The sequence below is a fragment of the Sander lucioperca genome, chromosome 6 (assembly GCF_008315115.2).
Source record: "Sander lucioperca isolate FBNREF2018 chromosome 6, SLUC_FBN_1.2, whole genome shotgun sequence".
NCBI classification, from domain to species: Eukaryota; Metazoa; Chordata; class Actinopteri; order Perciformes; family Percidae; genus Sander; species Sander lucioperca.
In genome coordinates, this window is record NC_050178.1 from 31,726,576 (window position 1) to 31,749,483 (window position 22,908).

Below are 22,908 nucleotides of genomic sequence, written 5' to 3' on the forward strand. Positions count from 1 at the left end.
CCTTGTTATGTCACCATACTGGAGCCACCAAGCACCGTCATTTACACTGAAAGAAAAAACATCAAACACATTGTTAAAGGTGAAGAACTTTGGACAACCTGCTGGACAACCAGATTTAATAACAAGTCAGGCCTACGAGAACTGAAACAACGTGAAGGTAGCCTACTGTACATTTTCTAACCAAGCACAGTTTTCCTAATTAACCATGTGATGTTTTTACAAACCTGTCTGCAGACAAATTTATTATAAGGTTCTTGTGGTTTTGATCAGGCAAGTACAGCTTTAAATACCTGCTTTAAACACATTTGAGAAATTGTATGTTTGGTAAAGGTGTTTACCCTTGAGTTTAAAGTGCCCATATTATGAAAAAAATCACTTTTTCTGGGATTTGGGGTGTTATGTTGTGTCTCTGGTGCTTCCACACACATACAAACTTTGAAAAAAATCCATCCATGCTGTTTAGAGTGAGATACGGTTTCTGAATGTGTCCTGCCTTCAGTCTCTGGGTGAGCTGTTCAAAATCGGCACGGCTTGTGACGTCACAAGCCGAAACGAGCAGGCTAACCGCAACCATTAGCTCGTAGCGTTAGCATGCTAACGCTAATGCTAACGCTAGCATGCTAACGCTAGCATGCTACCTCGTTCTCAGTAGCAAAGCACTGCTACAACACACACAAGTTCACCATAATCTACAAAAGAACTACTTACATGAGAAGTCTCCCAGCTAATCCTGCCTTGTAACTGACCGAAGTCAGCCTTTCTTTTACTGTCTATGGAGCTAGCTAGCTGACATGATCTACATCTGAGCTACTGGGCATGTGCAGTGCAATCAAAGATAGTACAGAAGAAGAAGAAGAAAAGAGGTCTCACTCTGTAGCTAAAACAGAGACCAGCTGAAAAGAGGATCTGCAGCAGTGAGAGAGAGCGGTGCAGTACAACACAAATATGGTGTTTTTTGAAAATTAAACCATGTAAACCTATTCTGGTACAACCTTAAAATACAATTATGAACCTGAAAATGAGCATAATATGGCTGCTTTAAAGCTATAGTTTCTGCCGTCCCCATGAGAAATTCCAAGTAATGACAACAAAACTGTCGGCGTGTCCACATGATACAAGCCTTAATTGACAGTGCCGGAAATTAGTAGCCATATAAAAACTAGTACATTCATAATGAGTTATGTGGACAGACAAGACAGATTTGCGCCAATGAAGTTTATTTGCACTTATTTCGCACATAGTCACTCATCAATCGTGCCAGATACACACAGCATTGCAAAGCACATTCAGCAAAAGTCTTTTCAGTTGGTCATATTTTCACATATGTTAATAAAGTGGCTTTGCATAGCCCTACAGATGACAAGTGTTTAGCAAAAGTTGGGTGGTTTAAATAGCACCAAAGTGACACTGTCTAAAGGGATTCATTCAACATTGCACCTATACTGAGAGACGTTCTGCTAGACAATTTAACACAGCTAGTAGGAATGAGGACTATATAGATAAGAGTTTTTTTTTTATTATTTTTTTTTTTTTTTGGCGGTGAGGGGGTCCTCATTTATTTTATGTATTTTTTTCTCTCGTGGCTCTGGCCTTCACACTTTCTAATAGTTTTTTTCTACTCGTCGTCCTTGTCGTCCTTGTCGTCCTTGTCATCCTTGTCGTCCTTGTCGGTTCGGACTGACTCTCTCTCCTTCTCCCTCCTGGATTCCTTCACCACCTGATGGAAAAGAAACGGATTATATAGATTATTTATTACAATTATAAAAAACCAAAAATGTATCAATATATATATAGCTGGTTATTTTTGTATAAATCATTGTACCTCTCCATCTCTAGTCTCAACAGTCTTGATCACCACAGTCTTCTTGCTCATGCTGCCTGGAGTGTGTTCATAGTCTTTGAAAAGTCAGATTAAAACGCTGCTGAGATTTTTACATTCAGAAACATTTGCATTCACAAAATAGAAGTTTCGCTTTTTTGAATTACTTTTTTTTTTTTTTAAAGATTCACTTTGAAAGTGGAACTCAGGCACCCCTGGTTTCAAATTACAAAATAACTCCTGGCTGAATCGACAGTACAATGATCCACAACTGACTCCCAAGGTGCATTTTGAAAAATAACATTACAGAGCTTAAAATGAAATTACATCCGCTGCTAAGGGGCGGAAGTTAAAGATTATGCTTTTGTACAATTTTGACAATACAATTGGCAGCTTAAATCAATTTCTTTTGGGATTCTGGGTAAATGTTGATGAATTCAGCAACTGTGTCAACGTGTTTTGTTCCAAACTGCTGTGACAACTCTGATTCGCATTTCCGTCTTGCTTCTTCTCCATAGCAACGGCGGCTGCGGCTCATGACTATTTTCGAGCAATCCCCCATACCAAACATGATTTCTTAGCTGAAATAGTTAGAAATTAAGAATTTTACCTAAACCTACAGGTCTGTTACATTATCCAAGGTTTACTGCATTTTTATGAAATTATAAATATATAAATATTTTTATTTTATTAAAGTGGCTATATATGTAACTTTCAGTTTGTGTTGATTCTAGCGGCCGCTTTGGACAAAAGCGGTAGTGTTTTTACCACACCTGCTGTCGTAAAGGTCCTTTCTTTACGGTGCTGTATTGCCCACTGTAGATTACTGAGTTAGCGGTTCGGCGAGGTCTATTTAGTTGCGAATAATGTTTTGCTCAGACAGAAAATCATTAATTTACAATACAATAATTTACAGATGCAGAAGTTACAGATGCATCGTTGCATTTCAAGTGTTGCATACGGTCACTTAGCCTACTTTGGATGTATCGTGAGCTAAACTGGGTAACACTGTCACTGTGTCACGAGCCAAAGCATTAAGAGTTTGTTGAAGCAACCAACATAATAATAACTTAGATTAATATAGCACATTATATGAAACCCACGGACACTTTACACAAGCAACGTTACGAAAAGAAAATAGTAAGCGAACACAAACACGGACTAAAAAGAAAACGTCGGCGCTAAATGGAAGGGGGACGTAATTTAATGTCGGCTACTGACGTACAACCACATCGCGGACTGTAAAGTTATTTCATGAATGAAATAGACATATCACATACCTGAGGGCCAATTAGGGGGCGGTTTTGAATCATTTACAATCCTGTAATTGTCTCCATCTGTTAATAGCCTGACAGAGTGTGACTCGCGTTATCGCCCGTTGTCTTTTCCTTTTAGCTTTTAGTTGTTCTTCATTTAATTTCCTTCTTTTTTGTGATGGTCCTGCCCCAGGATCAGCCATAACTACAACAGATAACTTCTAAAATAACATTAAAATACAATTAGGCCTATATAAAGAAATCTCCTGCTTCCTTTTACGTGGCTCCGCTGGCATACGGTAACACTGGCTGTTCCGGTGTTACAAAGAAATCTGTGACCCGTCAGAATGTGTTACTGTAGCACCATCTAAATGCTAAAAATCTAACCCGGGCAGATGCCTTACCAAAAACTATATAAAAATAGCGTTCTTTTCACTGTTAGTCTCGTTTGCTGTTACAGGTCATTTAAGGCCATTGTATGAAAAATGACACAGCTTTAGAAACATTAAAAAGTTACATATAGTCACTTTAAGTAGGCTAATATTAGGAAAACATTTGAAATGGGAATAGGCCTACACAATGGGGGGAAACGTATCAGTGAATCAGAATCGGTGGCTCCTCACATGTTTCGATGCTATAAGGTAAAAAGGATTTTAATCATGTTATATTTTGGAGAAAGAGAACTATAGCTTACCTCGCTCGCTTTGGTAACTGCTCATGCCAATATTGAGCATGGGAAGAGTAATCCTGAACAGGGGATATGAAAGCTGGGTGTGAAAACTTGCTCTACTTGAGGTTAGACTTGCATATCAATTACTCTGAGGTTTGTAATTGACTAAAAACTAGACAAGAAACAAAACAATAACATTTTTGGCTGTCAGAAAGAAAATCACAATAGGTATTTTATTGGTTTATTTAGTACAGCTGCATTCTAGATACTGCCCATCTTGTCTTTAATCAGGAGAGAAAAGTGATAAAAGATAAAAAAAAAAAAATCATGTAAAAACAGCAGAAAATTGAACCTGAGACACATTTTGCTCTCACCTGCTCTCCTCCCCCTCCAGCAGTTTACGGTAAGTTGCAATCTCAATGTCCAAAGCCATTTTGACATTGAGGAGGTCCTGGTACTCCCGAAGGTGGCGAGCCATCTCGTCCTTCAGGTGGCGGATCTCATCCTCCAGCCTTCCTACATTGTCCTGGTAGTTGCCGATCTCATTGCCAAATTGGTCCTCCATTTCACGCATCTGCCTCAGCAGAGCTTCATTCTGAGAAACACAGTAGCAGATATGGTGCAATAAGAGGGTGTAATGTGTATAATCATAGATTATAGATTATTATGCACAAAGGACAGGTGTTTTTTTGGTCTCACCGTGTTCTTCAGTGCATCAATTTCACAGCTAAGAGACTGAATCTGCCTCCTGGACTCATTGGCCTCCTGCTTGGCCTGCCTCAGATTATCAGTGTTGCGCTTTGCAGACTCAGTCAGATCATTAAACTGCAGGAACAAAAGATGCAGCACACGATAATGAATATGTGCTTATATGTTCATGTGTTACTGTCAGTTTGTCTCTCTGCCTACCTTTGACTTATACCAGTCCTCAGATTCCTGCATGTTCTTCAAGGCAATGGTCTCATACTGGGCCCGGATATCCCTCAGAGCACCAGTTAGGTCGGGCCTGGCGGTGCTGCTGTCCACCTCCATCTTCAGCTGCTGGGTCTGGACACTCACTTGTACGTCCTGGATTTCCTGATAATACCAAGATATGGACAAAATATTGTCAGAAAAACAATTGCACTGTTCTTCCATTGCTTTGCGTTGCTTGGTTGTCAAAAGTGCCAGTGCAGTGGTATCCACCCACTCATTTGTTTAACCTAAAAAAAAGAGAATAAAATCATATTTCACAAAGTGACACTTTCTGAAGACAGTGTCTCGCATTGCCACACCTTCCTCCACAGCGCTGCGGAGGAGGGTCGAAAAAGAGTTTCTAGACTCAACTTTCTAGACTTTATCAAGAGGTGAGGAAACCAGTTATAATAACAATAGTCTTGCACTGCCAGACCTTCTTTTACAGTGCTGCGGAGGAGGGTCTGGCTAGTCCATACAGCATTCCAGGATGGGAGAGAAACGTGCTCTGGTTTATTGGCATTTCTTTAAACCAATCACAATCATCTTGGCCGGCGCTAAGCACTGAGCGGAGCCACGGTGCCTTGGCAAAATAGCCTCGGGAAGAAACTTGTTTTGGTGGAATACGTGTACATTCAAAAGTTATTTTAGTCATGCAACAGAAAACTCAGATTGGACAGATAGTCTAGCTAGCTGTCAGGATTTACCCTGCAGAGATCTGAGGAGCAGTTAACTATAGTCCACCGGAGTTTAAAACAAAGCAACACAAAGAAAGCGGAAGGTGACGAACATCCAGCCGAAATGATTGGCACCCGGCGGAATTTCTGGCGGCACCTGAACAATCCCGGAAATGAAACGTTGTCGATATAGACTAGTTGAGCGCATAAAATTACTCTGCAGCGTCTCTGGCGCTTGTGTGTGTGTGTGTGTGTGTGTGTGTGTGTGTGTGTGTGTGTGTGTGTGTGTGTCACTTACTTCATCATGGAGCTTCTTGAGGAATTCAATCTCATCCATCAGAGACTCGATCTTCCTCTCCAGCTCCAGACGGGACAATGTGGCATCATCCACATCCTAATTTTTATATGAGACAAACACTGTTAAATAAATAAATAAAAAGTAATTAAACTAAAGACAAAAAAATGCCAATACACCATTTGATTTGTGAGCATTTGCAGCCATGGGGGAAAAGTATTTCAATAAAAAAAGTGCCTAGTCTCTTTCCTGTGCAGCAGTCTATATCAATGACATTTATAAATCTGCCCCGTCATATTACATTGTCACTATTGTGGAAGTGTTGAAGATGGGGAGCAAAGCTGTCCATTTTGACCTGTTATCAGAGCCTGAGGACACTGCAATCAATAAGGTAATCATGGTCCAGTGAGCTGAGCGTTTACCTTGCGGAAAGCAACCAGGTTATGCTCAGCATCTGCCCTCTTCTGGGCCTCTTCCTCCAACCTTGAGGACAAAGGAGCGAGACAAAATATATCAAACAATGTGCAGGTTTCCTTCAGGTTCCAAGAATGTCCTATTTACAAAAATGGGAGAGAGAACATGTCGAATTTGTCCAAGAACTCCCTTTCTGTCTAAGGTTGCGCAGAGGCATCAGCTGGCAAAAAGCACTCTGGATCAATTTGTTAATTCACTGTCCTGTAAAAAGGGTTTGGGAGTGCGCCAAGTGGGATCAGCAGCTGCTCCTTTTAGCTAATGTGGTTTCACTACAGTTCAATAAGGTCATCTGCACACACTCAATACTGTTATGTACACACAGTTCCCATCTTTTAAAAAAAATGTAAATGGTCATTTTAGTATTGAACTAAAATTGCTGGTAGGTGTGAATGGTTGTTTGTCTCTCTATGTCAGCCCTGTGATAGTCTGACAACCTGTCCAGGGTGTACTCTGCCTCTAACCCAATTGGCTGTTCCTGCAAGAATTAAATGAAAAAAAGATATTTCATAATGTTCTAGCAAACTTAATTACAATCCATGAGTCACCGTGATGACTCATCTCAAATGATATCACAATGCACAGTAGGCACTTTTGCTCATTCTCTGACTGATTGGCTCCATCTGTCCTGTCAGACAGAAGTCATGTCCAGACTGGACATAAAGTAGATTAGTGGGAAAAGGGTCACATAGTGGGCCCTGCTTCCTCATCTTTAATTCATGTTGTGTTATAGGGGTCCTTTTGTCCTAATGGGGTCTCTGGCACCATCCCATCAGCACAGAGGGACACTGAAAACACACCTAATGGAGTCACTTAGTCACATTGATTTTTCCTGACGCTATTCTTACCACGCCTGAAACTCTCTTCCTCTGGTCCCATTTCCTCTCTCTCTCCCTTCCCCACACCTCAGCCTGCCCCACCCTCTGTCTAGTCCATTCATCCATCCTCCACTTAGTATCATCTCAGAGTGTGAATACATAATTGTGTGTGTTTCCAGAAGTCCATATGTTTGCATTATTTTAAGGTAATCACTAAACACTTCCTTATCTAATTTGGCATCAAGTACTCTCATGTGCTGTCATGTACTGAGGCTTTCCTCCTTGTTTTCATTGAATCATGCCAGTGCACAAAATATTCAGTAAACATATAAACTCAAATACATAGAAACAGTCTCATGTGCAAGATGCAGTGCACTGTCCTGTATCATGCTGCCGCTCTGTGGTGTCCGGTCCGCACATGTGCCACGCCCTACATCACCATCACTACCACACCCCCGGCTAAACCTGTACAAAACAGTTACGAAATATTGGAAGAAAGAGAATTTGACCTTTGACTTTGTTGGGACAATATGGTTTGGAACATGATGCAACTTTCTGAAGCTATATGTTCTGTATTGGTTCTATTTGCTTGAGACAAGGATCTATCTATCTATCTATCTATCTATCTATCTATCTATCTATCTATCTATCTATCTATCTATCTATATCTCATTTCTTCATGCATCATACTTTTCTTTCTCATCATGTTGGTACCAACCTCTGCTTGAGCAGGACCACGTCTTCAGCCAGGTTGTCCCTCTCCACTTGGTAATGGTCCCTCTCCTTTCCGGTGGCGTCCAGTTGGCGGCGCAGGTCCCTCACCTCCTCCTGGAAGATCTCAGAGGCACGGCTGGGCTGACCATGCTGCTGCTGGCCCTTGAACTGGTTGAGCTCCTGCTGCAGTGCACCATTCTGCTGCTCCAGGTAGCGCACCTTCTCGATGAAGCTGGCAAAGCGGTCGTTGAGCTCCTGCAGCTCGGCCTTCTCGTTGCTGCGGGTGGTTAGGAACTCCTGGTTGATGGCTTCAGACAGGGTGAAGTCCACCTTGTCGTAGGAGAGGCGAGGGGGTTGGGCGCTGGAGCGAGAACGCTGTTGTTGGTAGGTGGTGGAGCGGGATGCAACCACGGGTGACATTGAACGCATATAGCGACCCCCAGAAATGGGCATACGGGAGGATACAGGGGAGTAAGAGGACATGGAGATGGGGTGTGGGCTTCCAAAGGTGCGCCTGTAGGAAGTTGAGGTATGCATTGAAGAGTGGCTCATGGTTGTTCTCGTTCTGTTCTGAGAAGAGAGAGCTGGAGGCTTGGAGATGCTCGTGATGCAACAGTACATCAGACTGAAGAGTGCTGTGGGTTTTTATGCACACAGGCTGGCTATCCCATCATCCTGACACATCCCCCTCCCTCATTTCTCCTCACCCCACCCACATGAATCCTTCCTTTCTCAATCACTCATACAATCTTTGGCCACTCCCTACCCTTCAGAGATAGACCCTGCCTCTCTCTGTCTCGCAGCTCCACCCTTTTTATCAGAGCACTTGGCAGGAGGCCAGACTGGCTTCCACATTTCTGCTTTGATATCTAAAGATGTCTCCTCACTCCCTCCCCTCCTCGCCTTCTCTAATGCATGCCCTCGTTGACACTTGTTCACTGGTTACTCAGTCAGTCAGTTTTGATTCTTGTTTCTCCACATGATTCATATATACTGTATATATACAGTATATGACGTATATACATATATTATTTCTTTTCTGTCAAGCAATTCTAATTCTATTAGGTTTACATTCTTGTCTTTTCATAGTCATAGTTAATATTTAATAATAAGCTATTGCACTGATCAATCCCTACACTGTTCTCTTTTGTACTACCACCATTGCACACAGTCTGCCCTGCACCTTAACTCTTAAAATTTCTGTGAGTGATTTTTATGTATGTGAGATATATGTGTGTTTGTTGTGTTATGGTTGTCTAAGCTACTGGATGCCTAAAATTTCCCTCGGGATGAATAAAGTATCTATCTATCTATCTATCTATGATTTCACTCTTACTTGCACATGTAATGTTCTTAACTTTACTATCAAATGTGTGTGTCAAGGATTCTGTTACCTGGTTCTAAATAAGAAACTGTGAAATTGTAGCCTAAATTGAATCACTTGGATACATTGATTTAATTCTTCTCCCCCCTCCATCTGTCTCCCTTCCTTTCTCCTCTCAGTCTCTTTGTCTCTCTCTCCTTTTACAGTAATGGAACACTTTATTGATATTCTGGGCGTCTGGTGCAGAGCCATGACTCTGCAGTTATTCTATCCTTTTCAAATGCATTAGATCCAGTTGTCCCTGTTAGTAGAGTAGCTGTCAAAACCCTGTCATTATTTCTGGTGAACAGGTTTTTGGCAATGTCGTATGAAGTCTGAATCAGGACTTAATAATGACAGAGGTCAAAGAATAGTGACTGGTGTTATAGCAACAGTCCCAGCTACCCAGCACAAATAATTAGCAGTTTAGGACAACATTATAAAAATGTTTAATTGTTTTGAGTTTAATATAACTTTGAAAGCATTCATTTAATTAGCCAACTGACCACACACAACGCTTGATAGTGATGCTGTTTTAGGTGGTCAGTATTCTCGATATCAAAGTTACAACTTTATAGCACCTTTAAATCAGAAAAGAAAGTATTTTGCTCTTGACATATGGTGTTATAATTTATCTTTATCATGGACAAAAAAGTGCTATAAAACCATAAATAGTGTATTAGTTTCTTTCTCTGCAGAGATATGTGAGTCCTATTTGCAAGGTTGAACAACGAAGTGCATGGACTAGAAGCTTTACTGTAAAGTTATGATATGGGGTTAAACATTTTATGTAACATTACTAAATCAACCACTGAGGCAGGGCATAAGTCTTAACTTGAAATGAAATGGCAAGCTTGCAGCAAGATTCATAAACACTATTTAATACTGGTATGTACAAAAGCTTCAAATATTCTGTGAGGCAGCACCTTCAAATCATTGTGCAGTGTGTGTGTGTGTGTGTGTGTGTGTGTGTGTGTGTGTGTGCGTGTGTCTGTGTGTGTGTGTGTGTGTGTGTGTGTGTGTGTGTGTGTGTGTGTGTGTGTGAGGTCCATGGTCATTTTAATGCAGACAGGCTACCTCTCTAATATAAAGTTGACGTAATTCTGAGCATGCTCTGTTGCGACTGGGTGTGGTATTGTCTTCCCTTTGTGTCCCCAGTGATGCTTGGCACCTTGAATCCTGTCCATTTATGCTCTTTTGTATCTAATATAATACACAACCAAATATATCATATTATAAATATAACATATTGATTCTCTTTTAAACATACACACTGTTACATATCAAACAGCAGCCTTTATTTTGACCTGTACTCAGCGCTTTTTCTAATTAAATGTAACTTTGGGTTTCCTCTTCCTGATGGAGCATCTGGAGCACACTGAAATAAAAGTATAGTTATCTCTTCTTCTGTCTGTCATTCACAAACACGCACTTACACACTTGATTTTCCTCCCCCTGGGTTTGCAAGGCTGCTACTGCCAATGTCTGGCTCTCTGTGCAATAAATGGCCCATGTTAGTCTTAGCTCTGTAATCTAATCAACCTGCTTTATGGTCAGTAACTCTCTCCGCTCTCTCTCTCCCTCTCTGTCTCACCAGCTGTCTCACGCTCTCTGCTCAGAGCACATGTTACTTTCCATTCTTTCCCCAGATCAAATCTGTCTACAGTATATGTCAAGGTTTCTTATCAGTGTTAGGACTAAATCTGCATTTCTACACTTTAATTAATCACATGTATGTCAGACACACACACACACACACACACACACACACACACACACACACACACACACACACACACACACATTCAATGATTCAGTTATTCTAACCATCAGCCAGATGTTACCATAAGAAATTGATCCTTCTGGTTCTCAGAGAATTCCCGAAGGGGCCATAAATTCAATCATGCTTCTTCAACAGTGTCGTGCTGGAATATCTGTTCCACATATTGAACTCACAATATGTGTGTCATGTTTCATACCTAAGCCGGCATTTAGATATCTTAGTCATATGGGATAAAAGGGAATACACATATTGTGTTGTGATTTCATTTTAGGGGGTGGGTTAGATTTACCCTATGTTCATATATGAGGTCTTGGGTGTGGTCTCTGATAAGAAATCTTATCAAACTTGTGTTGTGAACAGCAGTCAGTAATGACAACGGCACAGAGCACTGCTTCATTGAAAACTGAGCTTACAGCATCATTTTCAGCTGTCATTTTGTTTTTGTCATTCTGACTTTGATGACTTATAGTGGTATTAATCCCAACCCTGTTGCTAGGCAAGAAAATCCCTATTAAACTATTTTGCAATTCACTGGATTACATTCAATGCTTGTCAACAATGCCTACATGTCAACTATGGTTTAGATTATGAAAAGATTGTGGTTACGGCAAATAAACTATGGTTACTGTATGGATATGAATGAACTTGGGCTGAGTATTCATTTAAAAATATATACAGTTATCTGTGAGTGCAAGTTGCATATTGCAGCCTATAAACCATGTTTACAAGACAACAGAGTTAAAGTATTTAGTTTTATATGTGTATAACATTTCCATCAAGTGGTTAATGTAATAATGTTTCACATGTTATAGATTTCTTTTTTAATAATTCATTAAGAAGAAAGAAATTAGTTGTTGAATGTTTCAAATCAAATGTGACTGACACTTTTAGGATGGTAATATGTGTAGAATTTAGTGGGGGTTGAGGCTGAGGTACACTTGAAACGAAGAACTTGATACATCATGTGACAAATGTTACCAATGTAGAAAATAAAAGTGTGTGTCAGAACTGGTTAATGTACTGTATATGCTGATTTTGTACTGCAGCAAGACTTATCGCTACATCCTTGACTGCTTCTGTGGTGTCAACCCACTGACTCATCTCCAGGTTCACTGTCCAGAGAGGATGGAGCTTGCTGATGATTCAGCCAGTTTGAATGAGACAAGTGGTGAGGATGCTGGGACCTATTAAAAGCTGCAGGCCCGGTAAGATCCGGGAGGGCTGTCAGGTCCAAGATAGAGATCATCATGTGAAAAATGATGGCCTTCCTGCAGAGCTGTGGGGTCTTGTCGTGGCTGCAGTGCACGTCCAGAGTGAACTGAGATGGCTGAACAACACTTGGTACATGTGACCTAGAGACATGTTAAGGGTGGAGGATGATTAACGACTGTGTTTGTGTAATTACTTTAATGGAGCACTGCAGTGTTACACAAGTTTGTTGGAAGGATATTCATTTGGAATATTTATGCATGTAGGTAAAGAGAGAGAGAAGTAAGAAAGGACATTGTGGTAAGAAGTAAGAAAGGACATGAGTTAAATAACATTCATATTAAAGCAGAAAAATATGTACTTAAAAACTACAGTACACCAGTTTCCTCCTGATATCCCAAATAGTTTTGTTGAGAAAAGTGCACAGTATGCTCCTGTTTTATCCCAAATGTAATGCCCCAAAACTTAGATTCCCACTCTAGTGCAATAATATAATAGACTAAATTTTAAATTCTGTAAATACATACATTAAGTAAACAGCCTTCACTTTCTTCACACATTTACTTGGATTCATGAATGCAAACAACAATTCCAAGATCCATCCTTTCTTTTACTTCTTCATCCTTCCATATGTTTGTTTCCACTGTGTAGGCCAGGCCATAGCATCTTCCATTAAAGATTTTGTTGCATTGACATCAGCTTTTTTCCTGCACTGCAGTGTTTCATATGATGTGCGTGTTACGACCAGCAGCTCGTTGTCAGCTCAATGCATGAAGGTATCCCGCAACATCGTAACAAATCATTTTTAATTAAGCAGAGAGCGGAACATGATGGTATTTTTTTAGCGCACTCAGCTGCAGTGATCCTGAGACCACACTACTTCCTGAACGCATCTCTGCGCCATCTAAATGTCTGCTGAGACCATGTGAAACGTTTATGACATGCCATATTTAATTAAGTGGTTTGCTACAATCCAAACAAGGCATATTTTGTTGTTTTAAGAATATTGTACTTTATATTTTTATTTTTGAGTGTTATGTGTTGGTGTTTTGTCTAAATGTTCTTTCCCTATCTAATCCATAAATTTAATCTAATCTGTGACTCAAATGTGTGATATATTCTGCCTATCCATTCAACTTCATCCGGGGTCAGGTCGTGGGGGCAGCAGCTCCAGCAGGGGACCCCAAACTTTCCCTTTCAACACATTAACCAGCCCTGACTCGGGGATCCCGAGGCGTTCCCAGGCCAGTGCGTGCCCATTTTACCATTATATTTATGCTTTTCTTTAAATGTAAAGTTGTTGTAGTAGATTAGGCCTTATGGGTGTTTAGCCTAATGATCTTTAGAGTTTTTATTTAAACCTGCATTCATTCTTTCTTCATCTCCAGAGTAAAGTCTGACTACACAGCTTATCATTCTGGGATACGGGAAAAACTCTGGCTTGTTTGCATTTTTTCAAACCAATCACAATTGTCTTGGGCAGCGCTAAGCCCCGGATGCAGCGACGGTGCCCTTGCAAAATAGGTATCCGAAGCGGAGGAAATGCCTTAAAGCTTTATCCCAGCACTGTACATCCAGTAAACCAGACTGGCAAACAGTTGCCATGATTTACACATCCAGCAGATATGGATCAACTATCACATTCATTTGGAGTTGCATTTCTGAATGTAAATTCAATATTACATTTTCTTTTAGCTCAGTTTTGGTCTCCACCAACTCTTGTGCTGGCTCTTTATATCTGTGATGGTAGTGACAGTTGGTTTATCGGTGCTTTTTTGTTGAAAACAGCTGCCTGCTGCATCTAAAAGCAACGCTTATGAGAGTGCTGAGAGTGAAATCACGAATATCACATGCAAATGCAAAGGAAATAAACACTTTATGGTGACAAAGTTCCACTTTATTCATTTCAGGGTAGCAAACATATTAATGTTCTGTGATATAAGTGATTTATAATTACATTATAAAGAAAGTGAACTGAATTGTGTTAACATTGATTTTCCAATTGGTTTAGTATAGGTAGGCCACAAATAACAGCACAAGTTATGGCTTCTATAACCTACCAGTGCCAATTAATACAAAATACCATAGGTCAAAATAAATAGCACTTTCCTCTACAAATATTTCAACATTCTTATGACACTTCTTTATTCCACACTTGACTCCTTTCTATTTCTACATGTTGTTGTACAGAGGGCTGGCTCACTTAACTTGGTTCACTTAATTGGTTCTGGTTAAATACATTGACTGGGAGTTAGAGTGTTAACAGTTAGATTATTATGTGTTTGAAGTCAATATTGTAGCGGATGTTGTAGATGTTGAGTGCCTAAGCTGATGATGATATTCACACAATCCTCCCCTGAAGCAGTGGACGACTCTCTCCAGGTGACTGTCTGCTCAACAAATTCCACAACATCAAAGGCACAGATGTTACCGCCGAGCTGCCTCCATTACTGTCACCATGGTCTTCTCTTAGTGGCTGATACTGCTTGAACCGCCTGTTAAAACATGAAACAGGTGAGGAAAGTTCACTAATGAAAAAGTTAAATGTATAAGTTTATATGGCATGAAATAAAGACCAACATGTCAAAAAGAAACAAAATCCTAAAAATTAAACAAGAAATGCAAACTGTAAAAAAAAAAAAGAAGCTATAATCGCTTTGGTGATTCCTTAACTTTTTTTAAATTTATAAATTAAATTAGTAAATTAGGTACTCACCTGTACATCAAACCAATACAACAGACAACACAGGCGAGAACCATAACCCCCAGGACTGTGGCTGCAGTTCCAGCTGGGGAACCACTGGAGGCTGAAATTGAAGCACATCATACAAATGAGAGAATAATCTATAGATTGAGTACTTTAGTGGTTATTAATTCATTTTTCTTCCACCCACCTAATGTTACGCTGACTCTAGCACTTGCCATAGCAAGACTGACATCATTGGTCAAAGAGACATTGATACAAAATACTCCAGAGTCATTGAAGAACTGACGAAGGACCATTTGACAGTCTGGAGAGGGTGTAGCTGCATTACAGATTGTTGCCACCGGTGTGATACAGTCAGCATCTGAAATGACTGTGCAGACCTCACTTGGCAGACTGAAGGAAGGATAGTGAAGATGCAAAGACATTTACAAGGAGAACAATCATAAGTGGATAAATTATTCTTATAAGCGTGTTTTTTTGTGCTAAACATAATACACAATAACAATTTACATATCAGCCTCGGTGTACGCTCACTAGAAGATCATTGTTATAAAGACCATTAGTCCAAATCAATACCCTTTTAATGTTTGGCTAAACAGCAGTAAGTGAACCTCTTGACTGTGTCTGTGTGCTCTCTATATTGAGTTGATGAATTTTACTGCTCACCTTCCCTGACAGGTAATGGTGACGTCCACAGCATTCTGATCCAACTCAGTCGCCATTGCTACAACGTTGGACATCTGTACAATCTCTACACTCTCAATACCCTCTGCAGGGTTGAAAAGGGCAAAAAGAGAGATTTTAACACTAATAAATCATACTGTTTCTATTTAAGCAAAAATCATCTGTTGAGGTTTGAACTGCCATGGTTACAAAAACTGTATTGCCTTACGGACAACATCTAGAGAGGTGGCGAGGGAGCCATAACGGTAGACCATGCAGTCAGCTGTCAGCTCTGGTGCTTGTCTTTTAGCCACAACGAGGGCAACCTGTGCTGGATCTGTTTCGACCTCTGCTTGAACTTCACCTTCAGCTGCAACGGCCTCTTCTGCTGGTTGCTCTGGAAAAATCACAGAATCTTTTGTCATAATACTTTTGTTGCAAGAGCCATCTTTTTATTTTGTGCATATTTATTTTAGTTTACAGAAAACACTCACCTGCAGGAGCTGCAGTAGCTGCAACTTCATTCTCAGTTGCCTGTACTTCGGCCTCGGTATCATCAGCTGGTGCTGCCTCTTCTACAGCTGTGGTCTCAGTGGCAGCAGGAGCTACAACGTTATCAGCAGGGGCTTCTGTTTCAGCTTGAACAACCTCTGCAGCAGCCTCAACAACAGCAGCATCGACAGCAACAGCATCGGCATCAGCAGCAGCAGCAACAACATCAGCAGCCACATCACCTTCTTGCTCTACAGCTACTTCTGCTGCAGGAGCAATAGTGACAGTGCCAGCAACCTCAACTACAGCTTCTTCTCCCTCTGCAACAGGTGCAACTGAAGCAGCAGCATCAATCACAGGCGCATTTTCTTCAGTTGCATCTGTAACCACTGCGGTTTCATCTGCAGCTGCTGTATCAGCATCTGCCGGCTCTTCAGCTGCAGGTACGACAGGGGCAACAATGGCCACCTCACCTGCAGCTAGATCTGTGTCCTCGGCAGCAACATCTGCTTCTGCAGCAGCAGCAGCAGTATCAGCGGGATCTTGTTCCTCTGGAACAACAGCTGCGTCGACTCCTGCAGGCGCTACTGAGGCGACCTCTACTGCCTCTGTGTCAACGACTGCTTCTCCATTTTCTGCTTCAGCTGGCTGCACAGAAGCAGCGAGTGGAGTGGTGTCTGAAGCAGGAACGTCCAAAGCAATTACATCTCCTCCCTCGGCTGGTGCTGCTGGGTCAGCTGCAGGGGTGGAGGCCATCACAACTACTGCTGTAGCAGCAGAGGCATCAATAGGAGCAACTGAAAGAAAAGTTTAAAACAACTGAGCAAAACTTAGTTCAGACTTCTTATAGGAAAGCATGTATGTCTAAAAGATAAAAGGGAATTGGTAGTTTAAAATCTCACCAGCAGTGGGGTTTCCGCAGCCATTGGAAATGCTTGCCATCAGGACAACCTGAGGTTTGAAGGTTCCGACAGTGAGGTATGTGTGTGTGACGGTGGTTTCTCTGGAGATCAGAGTACCAGTGCTGTCACCAAAGTCCCAGCTGAAGCTGATGTCGGCGCCGTTGAGATACTGGCTGGGATCATGGAGCTTGACGTTGAAAGCAATGGCTCGGTTCTGGATGAAGTTCTGGTCGTCCTGGTTTACATCGTTGACTTGGGCGAGTGACATAGTGAAGGGAATCTGGTCTGATAACGTAGTAAAAGACGAAGAGCTGTTATGATGAGGCTTGTTAAAGAAAAAACAATATTGTAGAATAATTTTCCTCAAGTTAGGTTAGATAGGTAACCTGTGATGGCGAAGACCGTGGAGGCGTAGCCGAGAGGGATAAATGTGTCTTTGCCACGGCTGTGATAGATGACAACCTCCATATTGTAGGAGCCGAGGGGGACGTTGTCTGTTCCTATAGTAAGGGAGGAGGACGGTCCGTCTGCCACCTGCCAGTAGCGCCCTTGAATAGAGCAACATTGTGTTTATTTAGAGTGGTCTGGTAATCACAGCAAAATGAATTGAAGTCACACATTTTGGAGACACTCCAGGTGTCACTTTCATTATATAGTACATGAGATGGAATTGTAATGGTAATCAAGTAATAAAAAAGGTCTGTCTTTCATTTGTTGTGAAAGACAAACAGCAACAGAATTTAAAAAAAAAACTGAATTGTGCTAAAGAACAGACTCTTTCTTTTTTTTTTAAACAAAAAATGTCTCCAAAGTTTGTGAAATTTAGCACACGATGGCTTCTTCTTAGATGGTTGTGTGCTTTGCGATTGATTGACTGAATAGTGTTAGACTTAATGACTTGTTTACCAAAACAGGTCAGCCTGATGATATAAAATAAAAATGGCAAACTGAGACTACTGTGTCTTGCAGATAATATTAACTATTAACAGAATAAGTTAATAGGATCATGTTATTGAGAACAGCACAATTAATACAGGTGTTTTCTGCTGCAGTGTGTCTTTAGATGGAACAGGTGATGACAAATATAATTGTCAGAGATTAGCACAGATAAGATGTAAGATAAGACTAAAAAGGATTTGTTTGTGATACGGCCTGGGGCAAATGCCTGGAGGAGAAACCTACCCTATATTCTTTCACACTCCCCTTTATGGTCTGTTCTTTGTCTCTATGGCAATTTTACGTAATAATGTAATGTAGTCAAAGCTGCATTTGGAAGATTTGTGTGTCCTACTGCAGCATTAATTACAGCTAAGGAGCAGCCTAAGTTTTTAACAGACTAAATATTATAAAAATGTAATATCTTTACCCCATGTCTTCCACACAAACACGTAGCTGGGTTTCTTGTTCTGGCTCCTGGAGAACGGTGTACCATCAGGGAAAACTCCATTCGACTGGGTGCCCTGGTCAGGATACACAGCCTGACCCTCCTGGTACTGTTGTCCTGAAAAAAGACGACCGCCATAGATCATACATCAGTAGCAATAACAGATGTGATGATTCAAACTATAACACTACATGTCAATATGAGACAACAAAGGTAACAAATAAAATAAGAGTAAATTTGTCCTAGAATAATGAAACTAGCACAATTTCAAAATCACATTGGTTAAATTATGATAGTCAGTGGTTTAACTGGTAATTCACACAATAATGTGTTCTTTTTTTATAATCATTTATACATTATTTAATTAAATACTATTATACTATTTTTTAAACCAATTTTTATATAAAAAGTCTAAAAAGCAATTGCATTTCTTTAGAAAAGAACATGTCAAACACTTTTCATGACATGAAGATCATTTTGTAGTCAAATCAGTTGCTTTACTGGAAAGCTATTCTTACCATTGATGGTGCAGTTTTGCGCCCAGACCACCTGGCCATCAGGGAGTGCTGTCTGGTTTGGTGGGAAGTTAAGATTAATATTGAAGGTTGCTCTTGCTCCAGTCAGTGTGGGTGCATCGTTTTTCAGATCAAAAGTTACTTCACCACCTGGGGGGGAAAAAAATTACTCATGATTTAACATCTTTAGATTGACTGGCAGACAGAATTTTGTAAAAAGAAATTCTGTTTTGAGAAATAGAGGAATATGGCCTCACCAAACCAACAGTTCCTGAATCTCTGGTCTCCATCTTTCCACACCGGATACATCCGTGAGTTCCATGAGCGATAACGTGTGAACTGACTTCTAGGCCCTGGAAGAAACATCTTTCAGGAAAAGAAGCTACATCTTGCAACTCATGCTATTATTCCAAGTATCATCAATAACCAACACATTATTTAAAAAAAATCCTTCCTCAGCTGCAAAAATGTATTTCAGCTTTCTTTGTGTAGATCATATATTTATATTTTGTTTGGCAGATACCATTAACTACTAATTACAGTAGAATTTGAGTTGTGTTAAAAGAGGCACAACTTCTTTGTTATCTTGGACTTTTTGTATTGCAACTGTTATAATCAAGCAGGTTTTGAACTTAATACAGATGCTTATGTAAACGAGAGCAGGTCCATGTTTTTGGTGTTGAGGAGGGGTAAGAAGTGTGAGGGTTCTTAACGGTGGGAGTCACACGACCTGCAATCCCCCTCAATCCCTTTCATGTGACTATCATCTGAGCAGCAGCATCAGTAATCCCAGTGAGAGGAATGAGGGATCCCAGTCAACTGGCTCACTGAGGTTTTTTTCTCAGCTTATGGTGTGTGTGTGTGTGTGTGTGTGTGTGTGTGTGTGTGTGTGTGCGTGTGCGTGTGCGTGTGTGTGTTTGTGTATGTGTATGTATGTGTGTGTGTGTGTGTGTGTGTGTGTGTGTGTGTGTGTGTGTGTTTGATTTGCATGAAATACCCTCACAATAACACGACAAATGGTCTTCAAATTTCCAAGTGAGAAAACAACATTATGAATTACAGTACAGTATCACACACCTTAGAACGTATTTGAGGCTATAGTCATGCATGCAAATTGGCATAACAAACAGCATAAAATTGGCATGTAAAAGTTTGTCCATCTTCCCTCTCTTTAACAGAGTGTGGCGTGTGTGAGCATGAAATAAGTGTGAAAAGACAGACCAATCTATTTGCTGGTCAATTTGTAGTCCAAACAAAGGAATACTAAAATGTTACCATGTAATTGACGGGAAAGCAGAAATATGTTAATTTACATTAGTCACAGAAAAAGAAAATGAATTACTTTCCCTGTTGTTAAACTGTGTCGGTATAAAGGTCTGACATCACACGCAGCAAAAACTCTTATCTTAACAAATAATTTTGTTTTTTTTATTGAACAAATTAGAAGAATTGTGCTAATAGGATAATTTCACTTTATCCCTGTGCAGTTTCACTTGCTTTAGATATTTTGTAAGTGTCAAAGTAGATAGAAAAGTTCAATGTAGTTGGACTGAGAAAAACTTTTTGAAACAAGTTGTTTTCTGATGGGGAAAAAAGTACTCACGTATCGCAGTGGCAAATGTAAAAGCCAAAACCAGCAGCACCAGTTCCAGAGTCCTCATCCTGTCTTTGGTTGTGTGTCTCCTCTCTCTGAGTCCCGATCCTTACCCTGCAGTCCTGAACCCCAACACGACAGAGAGACTTAAGAAATGTCCTCTCACTCTCTTTAAGAGGGTTTCGGACCTGAATTACCATAACGTTTCTTCTCACCTCTGACATCATTGATAGTCTCAAACTGGCACCACCCCCTTTGGTAAGAAAATATGATGTTTTGTTAGCTATTGTTGTGTTTCACAAGCATTGTAGTGTTTACTTACTTACTAGTTTTTGACATTATTATAAGTCATTATTAAATTTGATATTCTCTTCTGAGCTAACATTGTTTTTACTTCATGTGTACTGTGTGTTTTTACTTGGGAACCACATTTAAGCCAAATTTCAATTGTACTACATATCATCAATGCAATATCTACAATAAAACTCAGGAACTTGTACAGTTAATGGAAAAAAGGCTCCAAAAGATGGATATAGTGCATGTACTGTAAATAATTCAAATGGACACAAAGTAACAGACATCCCTCAAGCAGGACAATATTTTCCAAGTGCATTATTGGAAAATCAATGGATGCTTTCTGCACAGTGTAAATGAAAATGTTGTACGTGATGCCTGCTTTAGGACGAAGAGTGTGGTGAGAACTGTGAGCAAAGCTCGAGTCATGTTTTAGACGTATGACATTAGAGCTATGCGTGCACTGCCGTCACAAGAGGAGTGTGTGGATGGCAAGTCAATGGCATCCTTTTATTTCCTCAGCCGTTCCTCTGTATCCTGGTGTCCACCTCAGGCTGCTGCAGCTCTAAGAATCTGTGCTTGCAGCAACACAGACACACCCTGCCTCAGTTTATGAGACATAATCCAAAGCCACTTAGACAAGGACAAATATACATTTAGAGAAATGAGCCGATTGATTCTGAAAGGAATTAAAAAACTAAAAATCCATTTTCACTCATAAACTTTCACATTCTTGAAAATAAATGCATTGTATCAAACTCCACGACTTTTCTCTCTCGCTTGTTTAGATTACAAATAGGAGTCACATCTAGCCTAATGAAGCATCTTCAAGGCAAATTACATCAATAAATCCTGGAAGAAGATTAATTCATACATCACAATTAATTATTCATGTTAGTCTGATTGCATGGGTTTATGTTCTATGAAGCTGGAAATAAGAAAAGCAACATTTAAATGTAAAAAAACAGTACCCAACTTTCAATTATTGAATTAATACTATAATACAACAGGATGATGTTGTTGTCGACTTGTATGTTTGCCATAAAATGGACATGTTTATACTTCATTAAAGTAGCGTAGTAAAGCTTTTTTTTTTTACAAGAGGCTGGCTTGTGCTTTGTTGGTCAGGATGTTCCCTCTATACATACCAGTAGGTTAATATCCAGATTTTAAAATGTTGATTATAAAAATGACTATGAAAATAATGAAATATGTATATATATATATATATATATATTTTTTTTTATTTTTTTTTTTCTTGAATTATATAATAATACAAAGTTAATAAAAGATGAGGATTTGTTTTTTTAAAGTGGATGGGTTCATAATAGCTTTTATCATTTAATCACTTTTTATTTATTTTTTTATATTTTTTGTTTTCCTTTGAACTTGTTGTATTCTTGTAATTATATGTGTGCACTAATCTTAATAATCGTATTAAATAAAATAGAGAATAGATTATTATGTAATGATATTTTACTGAGAAAAGGGCCATATACGTGTCTATATAACAAAGAAAGAGTCATGAGCCCTGGTGGTTTTCCCACTGATGTTGTCTCATGCCTGAGAGTCTACTCATGCTTCACTACATGTGACCCCTCATGTGCTAACAGCAGAGTTCAGGAGGAAATAAAGCCTTCCCACAGAGCACCTGACTTAACATACCACAAATAGTCAACTGTTAGCTTCTTTGCTCATTAGTCTCCATTGTATAGTACTGTATCTTAATTAGCAGCCTGAAAAATAGTTAAAATATAGCTTTAATTGGACATTTTCAAAAATCCTACATCAGAATGCTCTGATATCACCCGATTGACAGTCTGGGGAGGTATACGATCACTCTGAAGTGAAATGAGTCTGGCTAAACAGGATGTTTTGTTTTTAGAGCAGCCTGAAAAAGAGTTAAAATATAGCTTTAAGTGGACATTTTCAAAGCCTTTAATAACAGTGTGCCTGAGGTTCAGGGAATTTCTGGAATGATCAGATAATGTAGAGACTTCAGACAGTGGAAGTCAAGCAATAAAGATTCTGAGAGCTTGCTTTTTAGGAATATTCCTGCTTGTATCTAACAATGTGTTGCACAGACTGGTTGCTTTAGATTGCAATCTTTTAGTAGTTTTCTTTACAGCAAGCAAAAATAATTATAATAATTATAATTTGCCATTATAAAAAATAAGGGAATAATCACAATTAGCAATTGCCTAAACGTAAAGTGACAAGTTGTTATGTCTCGTCAAATATGTTAGTTTAGTCACTCATGTCGAGTCTCGTTGTGCACTTCCTGTTTTATTTTGTATTCACATTTTCCCTCTCGTTTCAGACCCTGAC

At 39.8% G+C, this 22,908-nt stretch overlaps 2 protein-coding genes across 3 annotated transcripts; both read right to left on the reverse strand.

The window, feature by feature from the left end:
- Positions 1 to 1,200: 1,200 nt before the first annotated feature.
- prph (peripherin) lies at positions 1,201 to 8,328 on the reverse strand. The gene is made up of 9 exons (XM_031322309.2): positions 7,679 to 8,328; positions 6,094 to 6,154; positions 5,675 to 5,770; positions 4,655 to 4,822; positions 4,445 to 4,570; positions 4,120 to 4,340; positions 3,770 to 3,822; positions 1,823 to 1,896; positions 1,201 to 1,717 (listed from the first exon to the last, which is right to left on the reverse strand). The coding sequence occupies exons 1-9, from the start codon at positions 8,293 to 8,295 to the stop codon at positions 1,616 to 1,618; spliced, it is 1,518 nt and encodes a 505-aa protein (XP_031178169.1). The 5' UTR covers positions 8,296 to 8,328; the 3' UTR covers positions 1,201 to 1,615.
- A 5,580-nt stretch (positions 8,329 to 13,908) lies between these two features.
- On the reverse strand, positions 13,909 to 20,523 carry pmela (premelanosome protein a). 2 transcript variants are annotated; one of them, XM_036002113.1, is made up of 14 exons: positions 20,296 to 20,523; positions 18,950 to 19,045; positions 18,696 to 18,842; positions 18,160 to 18,294; positions 17,180 to 17,341; positions 16,794 to 17,078; positions 16,426 to 16,688; positions 16,134 to 16,386; positions 15,894 to 16,004; positions 15,629 to 15,796; positions 15,403 to 15,505; positions 14,924 to 15,129; positions 14,746 to 14,836; positions 13,909 to 14,524 (listed from the first exon to the last, which is right to left on the reverse strand). In XM_036002113.1, the coding sequence occupies exons 1-14, from the start codon at positions 20,351 to 20,353 to the stop codon at positions 14,371 to 14,373; spliced, it is 2,232 nt and encodes a 743-aa protein (XP_035858006.1). In that variant the 5' UTR covers positions 20,354 to 20,523; the 3' UTR covers positions 13,909 to 14,370. The 2 variants fall into 2 exon arrangements, with proteins under 2 accessions (XP_035858006.1, XP_031178209.1); XM_031322349.2 differs by having other exon boundaries at positions 16,134 to 16,688.
- Positions 20,524 to 22,908: the final 2,385 nt, after the last annotated feature.

Bases quoted from the DNA above. Each gene is read 5' to 3' on its own strand.
- prph (XM_031322309.2), bottom strand. From the start codon at position 8,295: ATGTACTGTTGCATCACGAGCATCTCCAAGCCTCCAGCTCTCTCTTCT. The intron at 4,341-4,444 runs GTGAGACCAAAA...TGTGTTTCTCAG, and splicing joins TTGATGCACTGAAGAACACG to AATGAAGCTCTGCTGAGGCA. The intron at 1,718-1,822 runs GTACAATGATTT...CTTTTCCATCAG, and splicing joins TTGAGACTAGAGATGGAGAG to GTGGTGAAGGAATCCAGGAG.
- pmela (XM_031322349.2), bottom strand. From the start codon at position 20,353: ATGAGGACTCTGGAACTGGTGCTGCTGGTTTTGGCTTTTACATTTGCC. The intron at 18,843-18,949 runs GTGAGGCCATAT...TTTCCCCCCCAG, and splicing joins ATTCAGGAACTGTTGGTTTG to GTGGTGAAGTAACTTTTGAT. The intron at 16,005-16,133 runs GTGATGTGGCTG...ATAACGTTGTAG, and splicing joins AGTAGCTGTAGAGCAAGAAG to CTCCTGCTGCCACTGAGACC.